Source organism: Heterocephalus glaber, unplaced genomic scaffold, assembly GCF_053883595.1.
Source record: "Heterocephalus glaber isolate CG9 unplaced genomic scaffold, H.glaber_assembly_v1.0 deba00001452, whole genome shotgun sequence".
Lineage (NCBI taxonomy): Eukaryota > Metazoa > Chordata > Mammalia > Rodentia > Bathyergidae > Heterocephalus > Heterocephalus glaber.
In genome coordinates, this window is record NW_028258302.1 from 1,981,982 (window position 1) to 1,997,662 (window position 15,681).

The 15,681-nt window shown below is 36.2% G+C and overlaps 1 protein-coding gene across 6 annotated transcripts in view; it reads left to right on the forward strand.

Moving 5' to 3' along the window:
• Positions 1-15,681, forward strand: part of Foxj3 (forkhead box J3) — a 117,817-nt gene that overhangs the window by 50,568 nt on the left and 51,568 nt on the right. For all 6 annotated transcript variants that reach the window (XM_087215185.1, XM_013068168.3, XM_004871813.3 and 3 more), the window contains one exon: positions 8,458-8,532. In XM_087215185.1, the coding sequence (XP_087071311.1) occupies positions 8,458-8,532 (75 nt within the window). The remainder of the gene's footprint in view (positions 1-8,457; positions 8,533-15,681) is intronic.

A 15,681-nucleotide genomic window follows, 5' to 3' on the forward strand; every position in this document is an offset into this window, starting at 1 on the left:
ATACTGTCCAAATCTTGAGGAAACCGCTAACTTCTACATACAGGTACTGGGACTCCACACCTGAGACTGATGTCAGGTCTAGGGCGTCCTATTGAAAACCTGTTCTTGTTCTCTCTAGAAGTCCATGTGCAGGGCTTTGGGGACTGTTCTGTACATGTGTTTTGGGATCTTGTAATTAACAGGTCATGCCTATTTCCCCAACCAGCTTTGCCACACCCTAATCTCCTATATCATTTCAGCTAGGTCATTCACTCTACCACCCCTTCAGGAACACAAAGTTAAATAATTTAAGTTTTCCTCTAAAAGGGCTAGAAATAAATGGGAGTCCTAGAATGGAAGTAGATGAAGGACAGTGGAAAAGGTGAAAAAGCTTTATGGAAGAGAAGAAAAAAAAGTGAGCTCCTAGTAGTTTAAATCTCTTAGACGTACCAGTCAGGCATCAAAAGACAGTGTCAGCAGTCACCCAATTGCCTACTTTAATTTGCATGATATGGTAGATTCCTATAGCCATCCTAAAAAGGAGAGCTATGACAATTTAGGCAGGCCAAGGTTATCTCCTTCAGTTTGGAGAGTGAAAGAAATAAAGGGTGGAACAATTATAAATATTAAAAAGATCCGTTTGGAGGATTTCCTTTGACCCCAAAACATACATGTCTGGAGGTTTCTCCCTCAGGTGTCATCCTGAGGTTAGTTTCCTCATACTGTGTCTCAGGATTAGCTTTCACATTTCTTTGTGCAAAAGGTTTGCTCCAGACACTGGATGGGCACTCCATGTTCCTTCCTGGAAGAACAAGTTTTAAAATTCTCTCTGACCCAGGAATGGGTTAGGTTGACCTAAAAGGAATTTCTGATGAAACCACTCTTTCCTCCAGCTCATCTTTAGCGCTTTTGTATGTAAGCAGTCATTTTTTAGTTACACAGTTTTTATAGGTAAGCACTCACTAAGCCTTTGACCACTGAAGAGGGAAACTGAACTGCACAGAGAGAAAGTCATATAGAGCGCAGAGTGTTAGAAGGAAAGTAAAACATTCAGTGAACTTATCAAAATCAATGCCTCAGGTTACCTCCTACCTGGCTCACCAAAGGATTTCATCAGAAGGGGTTTAAGGAAGTTCCTCAAAAGAAGATGAAGACCTTAACCCAATCCATAGGGTAGGTTGTAGGTTCACTGACATATCTTCTTAGAGAACACAATTACAGGTAGTGTCAGTGAGAGGCATAGAAAGATTTATTAGGCATAAAGAGAAGGATACACTTAGAAGGGAGTGTAGGTGGTCATAGAGTGAGGTACTTTATGGTGGGGCTGGAATGTGTGTTATTGTGTCTATCAGGTTACTTATTGAGTGGGCTAGATCAGAATTCTCTATTCTTATATGTTTGAAGTTTAGAGATGTGCTAACCTCCATAGTTCTGGTTCCTTGAGGATAGCTGTCTTTGGGATTTGTAGATATATAGTGTGGTAGGGTGGGGGAATGGATGGACGAACACAGGCTTACTTTACAGATAAAAGCACAGGCCTAATTTCCAGGCTTACTATATGTCTAAGACCCTTAGGAGTTTTTGGACTAAGTTTCCTCAAAGGAGAGAGAAAGCATTGTAACCTTACATAACTTTGATTGTGTCCTAAAGCTACAGTTTTCTTAACATGTTCATGATGTGGCCATAATTCTTATGTCTGGCTGCCAGGTGGCTCTGAACCAGTGGGATAGTCATGCATGTACAACTAGTTATTCAAGCTGGTAGGAATTTGTTGAGTACAGTTTAAAAATGATAATTTTCTTTCTTTTCTACCCTTCTTCTATTTTACCCCAGTTACTGCTTTACTAGAGGCATTCTCTACTTCTCATACTTAAGAAAAGTTAGGAAGAAGAAAGTTGGCAGCAATTCTGAAATTATGCTATAAACTGGATAGGGTGGAACAGATTAGTACATAGATTGGTTTTTGGGAGTGAACCATGACACAGCGGGAAAAGAAAGGTACAGGTAGGTATGTAGTGGTTGATTGGATTGGAGGTACCAGATTAATTCATTGTAATAAAAGTCAATTAGAATGCTTTTAAAATGCAGATTCCCAGTTTACAAATGTAGCAATTTTTCATTAGCCACTTTGGTTGGATCCTAGGAGCCTGCATTTAAATACATTTGGAGTCTTTTGTGAAGTTGCTTTTGGGGATTTTTCAGGGGCAAGCAACATGCAATTTGACCTGAGCCATTTTTCTCCAGGTTAACCTGGATCATCATAATCCCTGTTATGAACTTCTTTTCTTGAGGTTATTGGCAATAGAGATCATGTAAATTGTGAGGCTTGAAGTAACCTCTGTAGGGTATGTGTGTATGTATCTCTGTGGGTTTTTTTATTTTGTAAATATGCTCTTGACTTTTTTCAACAGATTTGTGATTACTGTATGAAAAACATTCTGTTTTAGGATCTACTTTGATAAGAAATCCAGGATGATAAATATATTAGAGGGCAACCTGACCTAACCTGTGCCTATCAGAAAGGTCTTTCCAGAATAACTGATGTTTAAACTAAGAGCATGTCCAAAGCTAAGTAAATTCATTTAGCTGAAAGGGAAGAGTAAAGCTGGGGTCAGTAATATCTGTAGATGTAGCAATTTAGGGAAAGCTTCGAAAGTGAGAGAGAACAGTAAAGGGGATAAATGTAGACAGTGAGGTAGAGTTCAAATTTTGGATTTTTCTAAAGTACAATGAGAAGTCATTGAAATGTTTAATGAGGCGGTAGTATCAAGTTTGCATTGTGAAGACATAACTACCTACAGGGTGGAGAATGATGGAAGGGGACAAAGAGATGAAAGGGGACATCAGTTAGAATGAAGCTGTTGTATTAATCTTCCTAAGGCTGGTGTCCTGGACTGAGATAGTAAACACAAATATAAAGTGGGTAAATCTCAGGTAGGGTTTATGAGATTTTGTGATAGATCTGTTTCAGATGACAAGGAGGAGGGACTAGGAAAGGTTGTCTCACAGGCTTTTGATCGGACCAATAATGTGAAGCGAATCTTTAAACTGAGAAGGGAAAACTGGAAAATCACAATGAACGTAGATTGAATTTAGTTTTAAACATGTTAAGTTTGAAAGATTTCTGGAGATGTATAGTTGATGGTTGGAAATCTGTTAGAAACTCAGGAGAAAGATATGGTGTCTTTTTTTTTGTCTTTTTTTCGGGACCTTGCACTTGGCTGGGCAGGCGGCAGAACCACTGAGCTAAATCCCCGGCAAAGAGAAAGATACGGGTTGGAGATCTAGTTAGATTTAGGTGACATAGGTGGTCACTGAACCCATGGCTGTCTATGAGATTGACTAGACAACAGATATAGAAATGAAAAAAGGCCATAGGGCTCAGGAACCTAACAATTTCCAACATTTAAGCTTTTTGGAGAGGAGAAAGACCCAAGTGAGGATTTGTTCTCTGGATGTAGATATGTTCTTCTGGTATGAGTCCATACTGAACTATTTACAATATAATAGTTCTTTTGTCTGACCATCTTGATTTGTTTTTATCTCCCATCTTGAACTTTAAAGATGGGTAGATTAACTCTAGTTAGTCTGATGGTTTTTCTTTTTACTTACCTTCTTTTAGACTTGAATTCAGTATTTATGATTCCATTTTATCTCCATGTTTATTTTAATAGTTACCCTTTTCAAACTTTTTAGGGATTGCTTAACTATTCAGGCTGCTATAACAAAAAAACATAGAGTGAGAGGCTTACAAACTGTAAACATTTCTTGCTTACAGTCCTAGAGGGTGGAAAGTCCAAGATCAAGGACTGGTAGATTTGTTGACTGAAAGCTAATGTTCTGGTTATAGTGAAGTAAGGCCCACTCTTTGGTTCATACATGGCTGTCTTGTTATAGTCTCACGTGGTAGAAGGATCAGATGAGCTCCTAGGGCTTCTTTTATAAGTGCAAATCCCTTTCATGAGGACATGACCCAGTCGCTTTCTGAAGGCCCTACTTCCAAATATTACCACTTTGAGAATTTGGTTTTAACTTAAGAATTTTGAGGGGTACAAAAACAGTCCTTTGGAACATCTTTGACGCCCTCCACCTTCAAATAGTGTAAACCATTTCTTGTACAGTGTAAGAACTGTGTATAAACTATTCTTCCAATTCCTTTGACCCATCTTTTGTGGGGTACATTTTACTTTTATGTACATTGTAATCCTATAATTTATAATATTTGCGTCTTCCCTCTCCCACTTCCCTCCTTTTCCTTTTTCCTCTCCCCCTCCTCTTCTCTCACTCTGTAGGGGGGGATTGAAATCAGGATTCTTGCACTGACCTATATCCCCTTTCAGACAAGGTCTCTCTTAAGTTGCCCAGGCTGAGCTCAAACTTGTGATCCCTCCCATCTCAGCCTCCCAGTGCTGGGATTACAGATGTTCACTACCATGCCTGGCTATATTTGCTTCAGATAGTTATTTCTTAAAGCTATCACCAGCATTTTATTCTATTCTATTCTATTCTATTCCATTCCATTCCATTCCATTCCATTCCATTCCATTCCATTCCATTCTATTCTATTCTATTTTTTGGTACTGGGGATTGAACTCAGGACCTCGCAGTTGGGAGGCAGGCACGGTACCCACCAGCATTATTTTAAATATTTTTAAAATGTACATTCATTTCTACCATTTCTGACACTCTATTTTTAAGTTTCCATTTGGTTTCCTATTTATACCCGAAGAACTTCCTTATAAAATTATCAGCTAGCTGGTACTGCAGGAAATTAATTATTTCAGCTTTGTGTGCATGTGTGTATGTGTAAGTCCTTAATTTGCTTTCATTTTTTGAGAGATATTTTCACTCTATGTAATTCATACTTTTTCTTCGTTGGAGTATTTTAAGATAATTGCTCCATTGTTTTCTGGCTTGCCCAGTTTTGGAGAAGTCCACTGTAATTTTTATCTTTATTCCTGTACATATGATCTTTTTTTTTTCTAGCTGCCTTTGAGATGTTTTCTTCATCTTGTTTTTTAGTATTTTGTCTATAATGAATATGAGTTCAGTTTTTTTTGGGGGGGGGGAACAAGTGGTGCTGTGGATCATACTCCAGGTCTCACATGTGGTAGGCAGACACTGTTTCACTGAACAATACATCTAGCCTTTGGGTTTTATTTTTAACTTATTTTGCTTGGTGCTTGGTGTTCTTTGAAAATCTTGCATATGTGGATTGATGTTTTATATTATTTTTGAAAAATTATTGGCTGTTATTTCTTTGGATTTTCATTCTGTCTCACTCTCTTTGCTTTCTCTTCAAATATAAATTACATGTATTGTCCCATACTTCCTGGATGATTTTTTTTTATTTTTAATTTTTTAAAAGTTTTCATATGCACATGCATGCAGCATGTGCTGATCTGTTTGGAAATCTGTTGATCTGTTTTCAAGTTCTTCAAGCCTTTCTAAGGAATTCCTTTTTTTCTTTTTTTTTTTATTCCTTATTGTTTTTGGGGTTGGAGGCAGTGTTAAGAATTGAATCCAGGACTTTGAATGTGTTAGCAGGCACTGGTCTACTGAGCTGCACCCCTAGCTGGGAATTGCTAATCTTTGCTTGCATTGTATTTATTTCTGTTATTTATGTTTGTTTATTTCGTACAGTTTTCACATTTCTGCCGAAATTCCCTTTCTGTTTATGCAAGTTACCCATTTTTTTTTCTGCTAGATCCCTTAACATGTTAATTGTATTAAAGTTTTTGTGTGATGGTTCTATAATACCTAAGCTGTCTCTCGCTTGGGTTTGTTGATTATCTCCGGATAGTGGAATTTCCTTGCTTTTCTGTGTCTCACACTTTTTTTTATTTTCCAGTATTAGGGAACAAAACGCTTTGTGGGTGCTAGGCAAGCATTCTACCACTGAGCTACATCCCCATCTATATCTTAACTTTTTGACCAAGTAGCAGATAACGTGTAGAAAAATGATAAAGATTGAAGTAAATAGCGTTTGTACTTGTAAAAGGACATGCATCTTTTTTTTCAGCCCATTCATGTGAGGAGTTGAGTCAGTCTGTCACTACTTGAGCTAAATTTGGTGGTGTCTTTGTCTTTAGTATACTACAGACTTTGCATTCCTCTAATAGTAGGTTCCTGTTACTTTGTACTTGGCATGAAGCTTGGATGCTGTAGAATTTTTCCATTTTTCCATCTCTAGATTTAATTGTGTATTCCCACCTTGTTACAGATGGGAGTGTCTCTCAATGTTTTTGTCCCACTGTCAGCAGTCTGCTGTTGTTACCCAGAGCTAGGTTTTTGATAGGAGCAAGGGTTTACTCTGTTCTGTTGGTACAGCCTCAATCTTATATAGGCCCCTGAACTTGAGGATCCGTTTTTTGGGTTTTTTCTCAGTGTTTCTTTCCCTCAGGCCAAACTAGTTTTATGTCTGTAGTTGCTGTGAGGTGGGAGTTTCCTGTCCAGTGCCAGTTGGTAGCAGACTTCTGAATGGTGTAAGTATAGGACCCTGGGCTGAACGTTGTTTTATATACCTCTGTCAAGGATAAAAAGATTTTTGGTTTTGCCTTTTCTCTCACACCAGTAGCTCTAAGTGTGTCCTGGGAAAGGGTTTCCTAACCTTTCCTAGAGGCAGAAGTGTTTTGTTTCCATTTTTATCCCAGAGGTAATGAATTTTTGCCAATCTTATGGTTGAGAGATTTCGTTACCTCGTCCAGAAATGTATGTAATTTTGTTTTGTTTTGTTTTTTCTTTGTAAAAAATTTGGAAGATTGGTAGGCTTTGTAGCTTTGTCACCCCCAGTCTCCTGCTGACAATCACCTTTTCCCACTCTATCACTTAGGGAGACTTTTCTTTGGTCTCCTTCTTACCCCAGTCTTTCTAATGGCCACATGGTGAAGGCTTAATGGAGAAGAGTTGAGTAGAGCTTCCCTTGTTTCTGGAGCCCTTGCTAAATTGATTCATAGCCCATGCTTGGCCTTTAAAATTTTAGCTAATTTCTTGCTACTCACTTAATGGTGGCCAGTTCTTTTTTCTATGCTCTGCCAAAGGTAAGATAGCTTGAGTGTCCAGTTTCTCCTTGAATAGCCTTTTCCCTCTTGGGAATGTAGTTTGCTTGACTGTCCTGCAACCGGAGCTCTCTGGTGTGCTCAAAAATAGGTACTCTTTTTTTTTTTTAAAGCTTACTCGGTGTTTTCGTATTGTTTGAAGAAGGTGCATTAACTTTTGTAGCTGCTTGCATCCCAAGCAGAGGTAGAATTCCTATTTAAAAGTTTTAAATTTCTACTTTGGAAATAAGATAGGCTTGCATTTATATTGTGTATATCTTTTCAAAGCTTTTACATTTTGGTATTGCCTTTGTGAGAGGAAAGTTTTACTACAGGTATTCCTAGACTTCTCAATTTTATATTAAAAAATAAAATGACCCCAAAAGGCACCATTGTAAGCAATGACAAAATCCACTTGGCTCCCCTCTCCACCAAATTCCTGGCCCTTTTGGAACAAACAGAAGTATTTGGGAATAAACTTTGGTACATTTAATTGAGAAGATAAGGACTTTGAATATTTTTTGTAAGAATTGGAATTCCACTTTTTCATGAAGAAATTTTCTGTTTCATAGGCTCTTCAGGTTTCCAAAGACATTTTCCTTCTCTGCTATAATTAGGATACTAGATAGTCTTCCTGGTCCTCTGTTGGCAGTCTTACTTGCCTCCTCCACCTGTCTCTCTCTGTCTCCCCCCAACTCCTGTGTATTTTCTTACAAATATAATGGGAACCTAACTGACCTTTTCTTTTATATGTGGTGCTGGAGGTCAGCCCAGGGTCTTGTGCATGCTAGGTGGATGCTCGTCCTTTGAGCTATACCACAGCTCTTAACATTTAAAAAAACACTGAATAAAAGGCGGTAATACTTGTGCCTTGTAGACCATTTGGACCTAGCAGGAAAGTTTAAAAAAAAAAAAAAAAAAGACAGTAGTTATCACCTAAAATCCCACACAGTATAAATTCTAACGTTTTGCATTCTGGTTTATTTCCAAGAATAAATTAATTTAAAACTACAGTTAAAGCCATGGTATGTATATAATTTTGTATTTAGTACGTAATATTTAATGGCATTATAGGTGTCTTTCTGCCTTACTAAATGATTTTAAACATTTAAAATGCTGCATACATGGGCTGGGGATTTAGCTCAGTGATTCCACCGCCTGCCTCGCAAGTACAAGGTCCCAAGTTGGATCTTGGTACCAAAAAAAAAAAAAACACTGTATACATTACGTTATTATGGAATCCACTAGAAATTATCCACTTACCTTTGCAGCATTTGTAATTTGAAGTCAGAAAAGTTTAAATTTGAAGCTTATTTTAAAAAAGCTTTTTCCATTTGTAATTATATTATAATATGTAGAAATATATAAGTTTCTGGTTCTGTTTTTAAAGATGGGTTATTTGGATTCCATTGACCCAATGGCTTTTCTCCTTTAATTTCAGAATTCCATACGACATAATCTGTCACTCAACAAATGTTTCCTTAAAGTGCCTCGATCCAAGGATGACCCTGGAAAGGTAGGATTCGTTTTCTTAAATTGGATTTTTCTATATGTCTCTTCTCATTTTTGAATCAAAAACTTGTCTAGTTCGTTGATCAGGAACTTTTGTGAAATAGCAATTCCTCCCCTACCTTATTCTAATTCTCTTTTAGTTGGTATGCTTCAAAGGCTAACCAGTTAAGAAGAGCTTTCTTTTTAAACAATAAGAATCTAGCTAGAGCTAGTCATTTGTTGTTTGCTCTTTTTAATCCAGTCTTTGATTGCTTTCTTGAGTGTTGTGCATTAAATAAAGTGCTTGGATTGCTTCTCAGGAAACACAATCTATTAATTATTACCTATAATGGATGAATCTGCCTGTAATTTACAAAAGGAGAAGCATTCTAACTTTGAAATAAAATTGTTTCTCGGTTAATACTGTTTTCTTAGTTGCTGTGTTTTCTTCTTGACTCCATTCATCTCCTGCCACCATCAGTTTTAGCATCTTACCTGCAGAGACATTTTTGTTTCAATAGCCATGTCAACTATAATGTAGCCTTAAGTTGGTATAGTGGCTTGGTTTCTAAAGCTCAAGAGTATTTGGTTGGACCATGTTTGGCCATCAAGATAATTTACTAGATTAGGTTTTCAAGATAGATTACCTGTTGGCAAGATAACCTTCTTGTAGGGGTGATTAGGCTTTTTCCTTAGGCTAATTGTTCCTGGAACAATATATCTAAAATGTAAGCCTGATCACATAAGCGCCCCGCTTAAAAGTACCTCTTCATTGTCCTAGAGATGTTTACTTTGTTATAAAATGTCATCTTTCATTTTCCTAATGTTACCATTTCAGCTGCAATTTACTCTATTCAAGCCTGGCCGTGAGGAACATCTTGAAGTTTCTCAAACTTTCCTATAATCTTATTGCATCTTTTTTTGTGTTTGGCCTAGATCTTTTCTTTCAAGATTGAGCTATAACATTGTTCTCTGAAGCTTTTTTGTTTCTCCATACCTCAGTTGAGTTTGTTGTTCCCTTTTTTGTGTCTCTGATACTTTGTAGCCATAATTATCATCTTTAGAGTAGTTCCTAACTGGTCTCTTTGTTTTTGGACTTGTTCCTCCAGTTTATAGTTAATTTTACATAGTAGTTGTCAATCTTTTAAGAATGTTAACTATGGCAGTCATATAGTTTGTCTGTCTGTGCTCCCCAGCTCTTCATTCTTCCATTGCTCTTGGGTGAAAGTCTAAATGTGAGGTTGTAGGGATCACATGTACTTATTCACTATTTAGCCCCAGTTGCTTGCATGGTGGCTGGTAGCACTGAGACATCCTTGTTGTATGAATATATTGTGTCCTCCATCAGACTGTTAACTTCTTGAGATTATAAATGGAAAGTTACTTATTTCTATTATTAAAGCAGACACTCTTGTGTAATGTTTTATTGCACTTTCTGTGATCTGCCCAATCAAGTGGTTATCAGTAAGACACTGAGTACATTTTTACAAATCTTATATTTTTTGACTATATTTATAACTCACTAAGATGTGATAGCAATTGGTGGCAAAATTTTTTCCCTTTAATGCAGGCTTGTTATTAAAGAGAATTAGATTTTCGAGATATCTTTAACTATAATTTTTCATAGTATTTATGAATCAGATAGAAAAATAATTTGTTTAGAAATGTATAAAGGCCAAGTGCAAGGTCCTGAGTTCAATCCTCGGTACTGCAAAAAAAAAAAAAAAATCTATAAAATCAAATTCCAATTTGATTTTTAAATAAGTTAAAAAATAATAGCAATGAAAAGTTAATAAACATGAATATTTAACTGTATTGTTTACTAAATTTGACCCAGTTGGAGACCCATTTTAAAAACTTGTGCTGTCATGCTAATGTTCTCTAGTGGGAAGTTAAAGCTTTTCTCTTTAATGAAATAGTATCATGAAGTAATGCAGCTGTGGAAAACATGTTACTCTTTACAATTATTCCTTTGGAATCACGCCTATGCAACTGATTCTTATGGAATCAGTAATGTGCAACTAAAACAAAATACAGAAATGAATTGAATCCTGAGAGGCTAGTAAAAGCTTCAGCTTTTCCCGTTAGTGTCTAATTTTAAAGTTTTGCGTATATCAAAACATTTTATTTATTTTGGTCACAAGTGAATATCACTTGATCTTATGAAATACACTTATAATAATGGAGTCACTTTTATTTTTGGTTGTAAAATGAAGTTTAAATAAGCCACTGTTCTCATTGAAGTTTGGTTAGAAGCAGATGTTGTGAATTTGATCTTACAAAATACATTTTTCTGAGTAAAGTCATTTTTATTTTTGATATCATAGTGAGATTTTGTTCAAAAAGAAAGCAAAATTCTGTTACTTTTAATATGCTTTGAAAGCCTCAATTCTAGCCCATTTTATAAGAGTAAAGAAATAAGGCCAGAAGATAAGAAGTGACTTACACAGATTCATTGTGGAATTATAACTCAAGTATTGTTTTCAGTTCCGGGGATTGAACCCAGGGCCTTCGCTTTGAGCTACATCCTCAGCACCCTCCCCCCCTTTCCCCCCGAGATAGTCTAACTATGTAGTTCAGGCTGGCCTTGAACTCACTGTGTAGCCTGGGTTGGCCTTGAATGCCTGCCAATCCTCCTGCCTCAGCCTCTGGAGTTCTGGGATTACAGGCATTTGCTACCATGCCTGGCAGAACTCAAGTATAATAGCCAGGCTTACTTGGCAGTTACAGGAACTCATATAGATTAAAGTGTGGGGTACTTCAGGGGCAACTGGAGTTAGGTTCTTAAATTGTACCATCACAAATGTCTCTTTCCATTCCTTAGTTCTGCTAGCTTTCCTGATGGCTTTCTTTTTAGCCTAGTGACAGAGATAGCTGTTAGCAGCTTCTGGTTTGTGTTCTCAGTTCAGTAACAACAGAAAAGAGTGTGTCTTTTGGTTCTCTCTCAGTACCCCCTAGATCATTTGGAATTATGGCTGAAGTCTTAGAATGAATGCTGAGTAAGTGAAAAATCTTGGTTTCTTGGTTTGTAGACTAATGCTTTTTCCAATAGACCAGTCTTCCTTGAGAGAGAGACCAAAATGTTAGTTAAGTTTTGGTACTTATGAATTGTTTTTTTCTTTTTGTATTACAGTGTTTCCTGGCATTTGAGGAGCTTTTCCAAAACCACCCTCACCACAGTGGGAGAAAACCATTGAGCCAAGGTGGGGTGGGAGTAGATTTTTGGGTATGGTTCTTGGGTCTGGGGTGGATTTAACCCCTTAGGGTTTTGCTAGCTGTGACCTTGACCCCAATAGGTCCAAGAAGTAGAAGTAACTCAGTAGCATCATCTTCCCTGTATTTTCATGGTATAGATTCTTGTTCCTTGTATTAATAGAGAGGCACAAAGACCAGCATAAACTTGAAATATATTGTTGAATTATGGAGGTTTTTATATGACTGCTTTTTTTCCTGCTCAATTCTTCATTTAAGAAGCCTGTGTCATAAAAGCCCTTCAGATTTGGTACCCTCTCATGTACATTGATGGTCTGAAATCCATTCACCTCTATTTCTTGAAATTCACTTCAAATAGCTACATTGTTGTTTTCTTTAGAAAGAAATACAGCAAGGCATGGTGGCACAAGCCTGTAATCCCAGCACTTGGGAGGTTGAGGCAGAGGAGGATTGCTGTGAGTTGGAGGCCTGTTCAATGCGATCTACATAGAGAGTTCAAGGCTAGCTTGGACTACATAGTGAGACCCTGTGTCAAGAAACCAAAAAATAAAATAAATACATACATGCATACAAAAAGCAAAAACAAACACAAAATGAAATTATATTTTTCATCCATGACTGCTGTTTTTGCTGGCAGACAGATTTCTTTTTCCCTGAGGAAAAAAGGTTATAACCCTTTATCCCTGTCTGCCCTCCAGTCTGTCTCCATTTTTTAAATCCAGTCTTTTGTATCCTCTCTTCTCATTATTTCTATTTTGTTTTTGCTGACATTTTGATCTAAAATTTTTTTCTTTATTTTGCGATACATAATGCTTCTCATTTATCTTAAAGGTAAATATTTTGCTCACATTGTGGAAAAAAAATCATCAGCTAAACTTAAAAGGTAGTTCTCTTTTCTGTACTTTTCCTTAATTTTTTCTTAACTCTATTCCCCTTTCCCCAGTTCACAAAAATGATATACTTTGACTTGCAAGGAAGGAACTAAAGGGTCAGAGAGTAATTTCAACAATTGTGTAAATAATTAACAACATAAAACTTCTAGTAGAACTGAAAAGATAGCGAAGAAGTTCAAGGCCACATGCATATCCTGGGGAGAAAACTACAGTTAATTCATAGTAAGAAAGAGGTTTTTGTTTTGGTGGTGTTGGGGGAAAGCTCTTTATTAACTGGACATGAGAGATTGTAAAAGTTCAGTGGCTGTAAAGATTAGAGTCTCTTGGTTTGTGAGGAAACAGACATTGCTAGAGAAATAACTTTTGTAATTTCCTATATAGCGACCTTTTCTATTTCTCTTCTCTGATCCATAAAGGACAGAAGCAGTTGACTCATCACTTCCTTCTCAAAGGAGTTTATTTTTTTGGCCATATTAATTTTGTGCAGTATTTACTCACAAATTACTAGTTATTCATTAGTATCTCATTTAGATCACTTTAATGTAGGAAAACTGGAGAGATTTGAGAGGACATAAAACATAACATTAAGTGAAGTGTTGTAGGAAACAGGTATTTATCCCAAAGAGGGGAGATACAAGTGTGATTTAATATGTACTAGTTTTAAAACAGATGCATGATTTCTGTTAGGAAAAGATTGACTATTTAGCTGTATGTGTACAACAAAACAGGAAATACTACTTAAGGATAAGCAGTAATTTGGTTGGACAAAAATAAGCATATCATATTTATTAGAGTGGAAAAACCCTGACATGGGGTCTATTTTGCCAGTTAAGAAGCATTTAAATAGATGAAATTGCTAGCCTGGTAGCAATTCATGGTAGGTAAGAAACCCAGTTTGAAGGCTGGGAAGAGGATGTGATCAAGTTTAGCTGAGGGACCAATCAGAACAAAGTTGAGATAGAATTAGGAATTAGAGGAATTAATATTACTTGAGGACCAAGAGTAAAGAAATGGATTTGGGCCAGTGAGTGAATGTCAAGGCAAAGGTGGATTATGAGAGTGAGTGAGATAAGTCACTAGACAAACCAAAGTTAAAAAGCCAAGGGTGAGCTTAGGTATTCAAAAGATTTGAAAAATTGAATTAGGTAGAAATTAGGGCCAGATCACAGAGGTAACATTGCAGAAGTAGAAATGCTGAACCTGTACTAGAGCCCTCATGTTACACTGCTGGTCAGAGCAGTTCACCTGCAGCCACTTTTTATTTACACATGCAGTATTTTCTATTCTAAGCCTGGAAAAGAACATTTTGTTGTTGTTGGCCTTTGTTGTTCTTTTTCAGAGCTAAACTACTTTTAAAATAATATTTAACTATTGTTTAAAAATTACATATAGTAAAATACTCTAATTTTGGTGTATAATTCTAGCGGTTTTGACAAACACACATTGTAACCATCACTATGATCAAGATTCTCCATTGTCCTTTGGTAGTCAACCCTTTACCTTTCCCCAAGCCTGGCAACTAGTGACGTTTTCTGATTCTATAATTTTATCTTTTCCAGAATGTCATGTAAGTGACATTTATATAGTAGGTGTTCTTTTGAGTCTGCCTTTTTTTATCATAGTGTATTTGAGATTCAAATCCATGTTGTTTGTATCAACAGTTCATTCCATTTTATTGCATATATTCTATTGTATGAATTTACTATAGTGTAATCAGCCTTTGTAGGGCATATGGTTTGTTGCTAGTCATAAGTTCATTGGATCATCCAGTTCTTTTCTTTTAAAGTAAGATTCACTTATCAATTTAACAAATATTAAAGTACAACGCCAAAGTAATGACATTTAAATCACGTTGTGAGTGAATTATATTAAAGGTAAGGATCTGTATCTTGGAAATCTATTGTGGTACAGTAAAACCTTATCTCCAGTTTTAAAATTCTGAAAAGATTAGGTTAAGGTACTGTGATTTAAAAGCAAAGTATGGCTAATTATTACTCACTTAATAGGACATTTAACATTTAGAGAAAACATTTATAATCAATATGCTAATTATTTAAATCTGTTTATAGGAGTAAATTCCTTAACTGTCTCTCTTAGGCAGTACTTAGCTTAACTTGGAAATCAGTGTATTTATAAGTAATTAAAAACCTACATTTGTTCAAAAAAGATTTTCTAGGAACCTGAGTTGGCACTGGAATAGTTGTTCATTCATGCAGCCAATTAACCAGGCAAAGTAGCCTGTCTGACAAAGTGTCTACTATGTTTGATTGTTAGTAGTCTAAAGAGTGTCTGTTTAATCTCCTATCCAGAGTAGAAACTTGTGAGAATGAAAGGTATTGTTCTGAATTATGCATAGATAACAGGTATAAATAAAGATTGAAACTAGAAAATATAGTCACTTTTATATATGGTACATGCAAATAAAAATAGCATCCAAAAATGTTGGGGTAAAACAAGGCAAACCTTTGAAGTTGGATTGCGAAATATAAACTGGGAGAGGGAGAGAAAAGATTAAGATACAGCATGAAGCCATGGAAGTCAGGGACAAAAAGAATCTGGTACCATGTCTGAAGCTCTTGAAATATGTGTGCATTGAGAGTTCAGGAAGAGAATATTCTATGATGATTAATTTTGCCAGGGTAGGATTATTTGAAACATGAAATTCATAGATTAAGTCATTTAGAATGGTTAGCTGCTTATGATAGAGACAGCTCTCCTCAGGAGTCAGAAGTTAGTATTAGCCTCTTGAGTTTATTTGTACTTAATCATATAATAGGATTTTTAAAGGCTACTTTCAACCTGAAGCTTGTTGAAAAGAAGTCTTAACATTTTGTGATAAAGCTAGGGTACTTTGTATGGACATAAAATTTCAACCAGAAATAAAGTATTAGAAAAATATAAATGCATTTTATTTGAAGTAATAAATATTTTATAAGAAGGCATTTAAGTTTGTTGTTGGTTTTTGACACGTCATTTCTAATACATTTTCTGTATCTTGATTACTTTAGCTTTCCTGAACTTTATGGTTTATCTGTATTTGTTTGATCCCTTCTAGATTGAGAATGTTG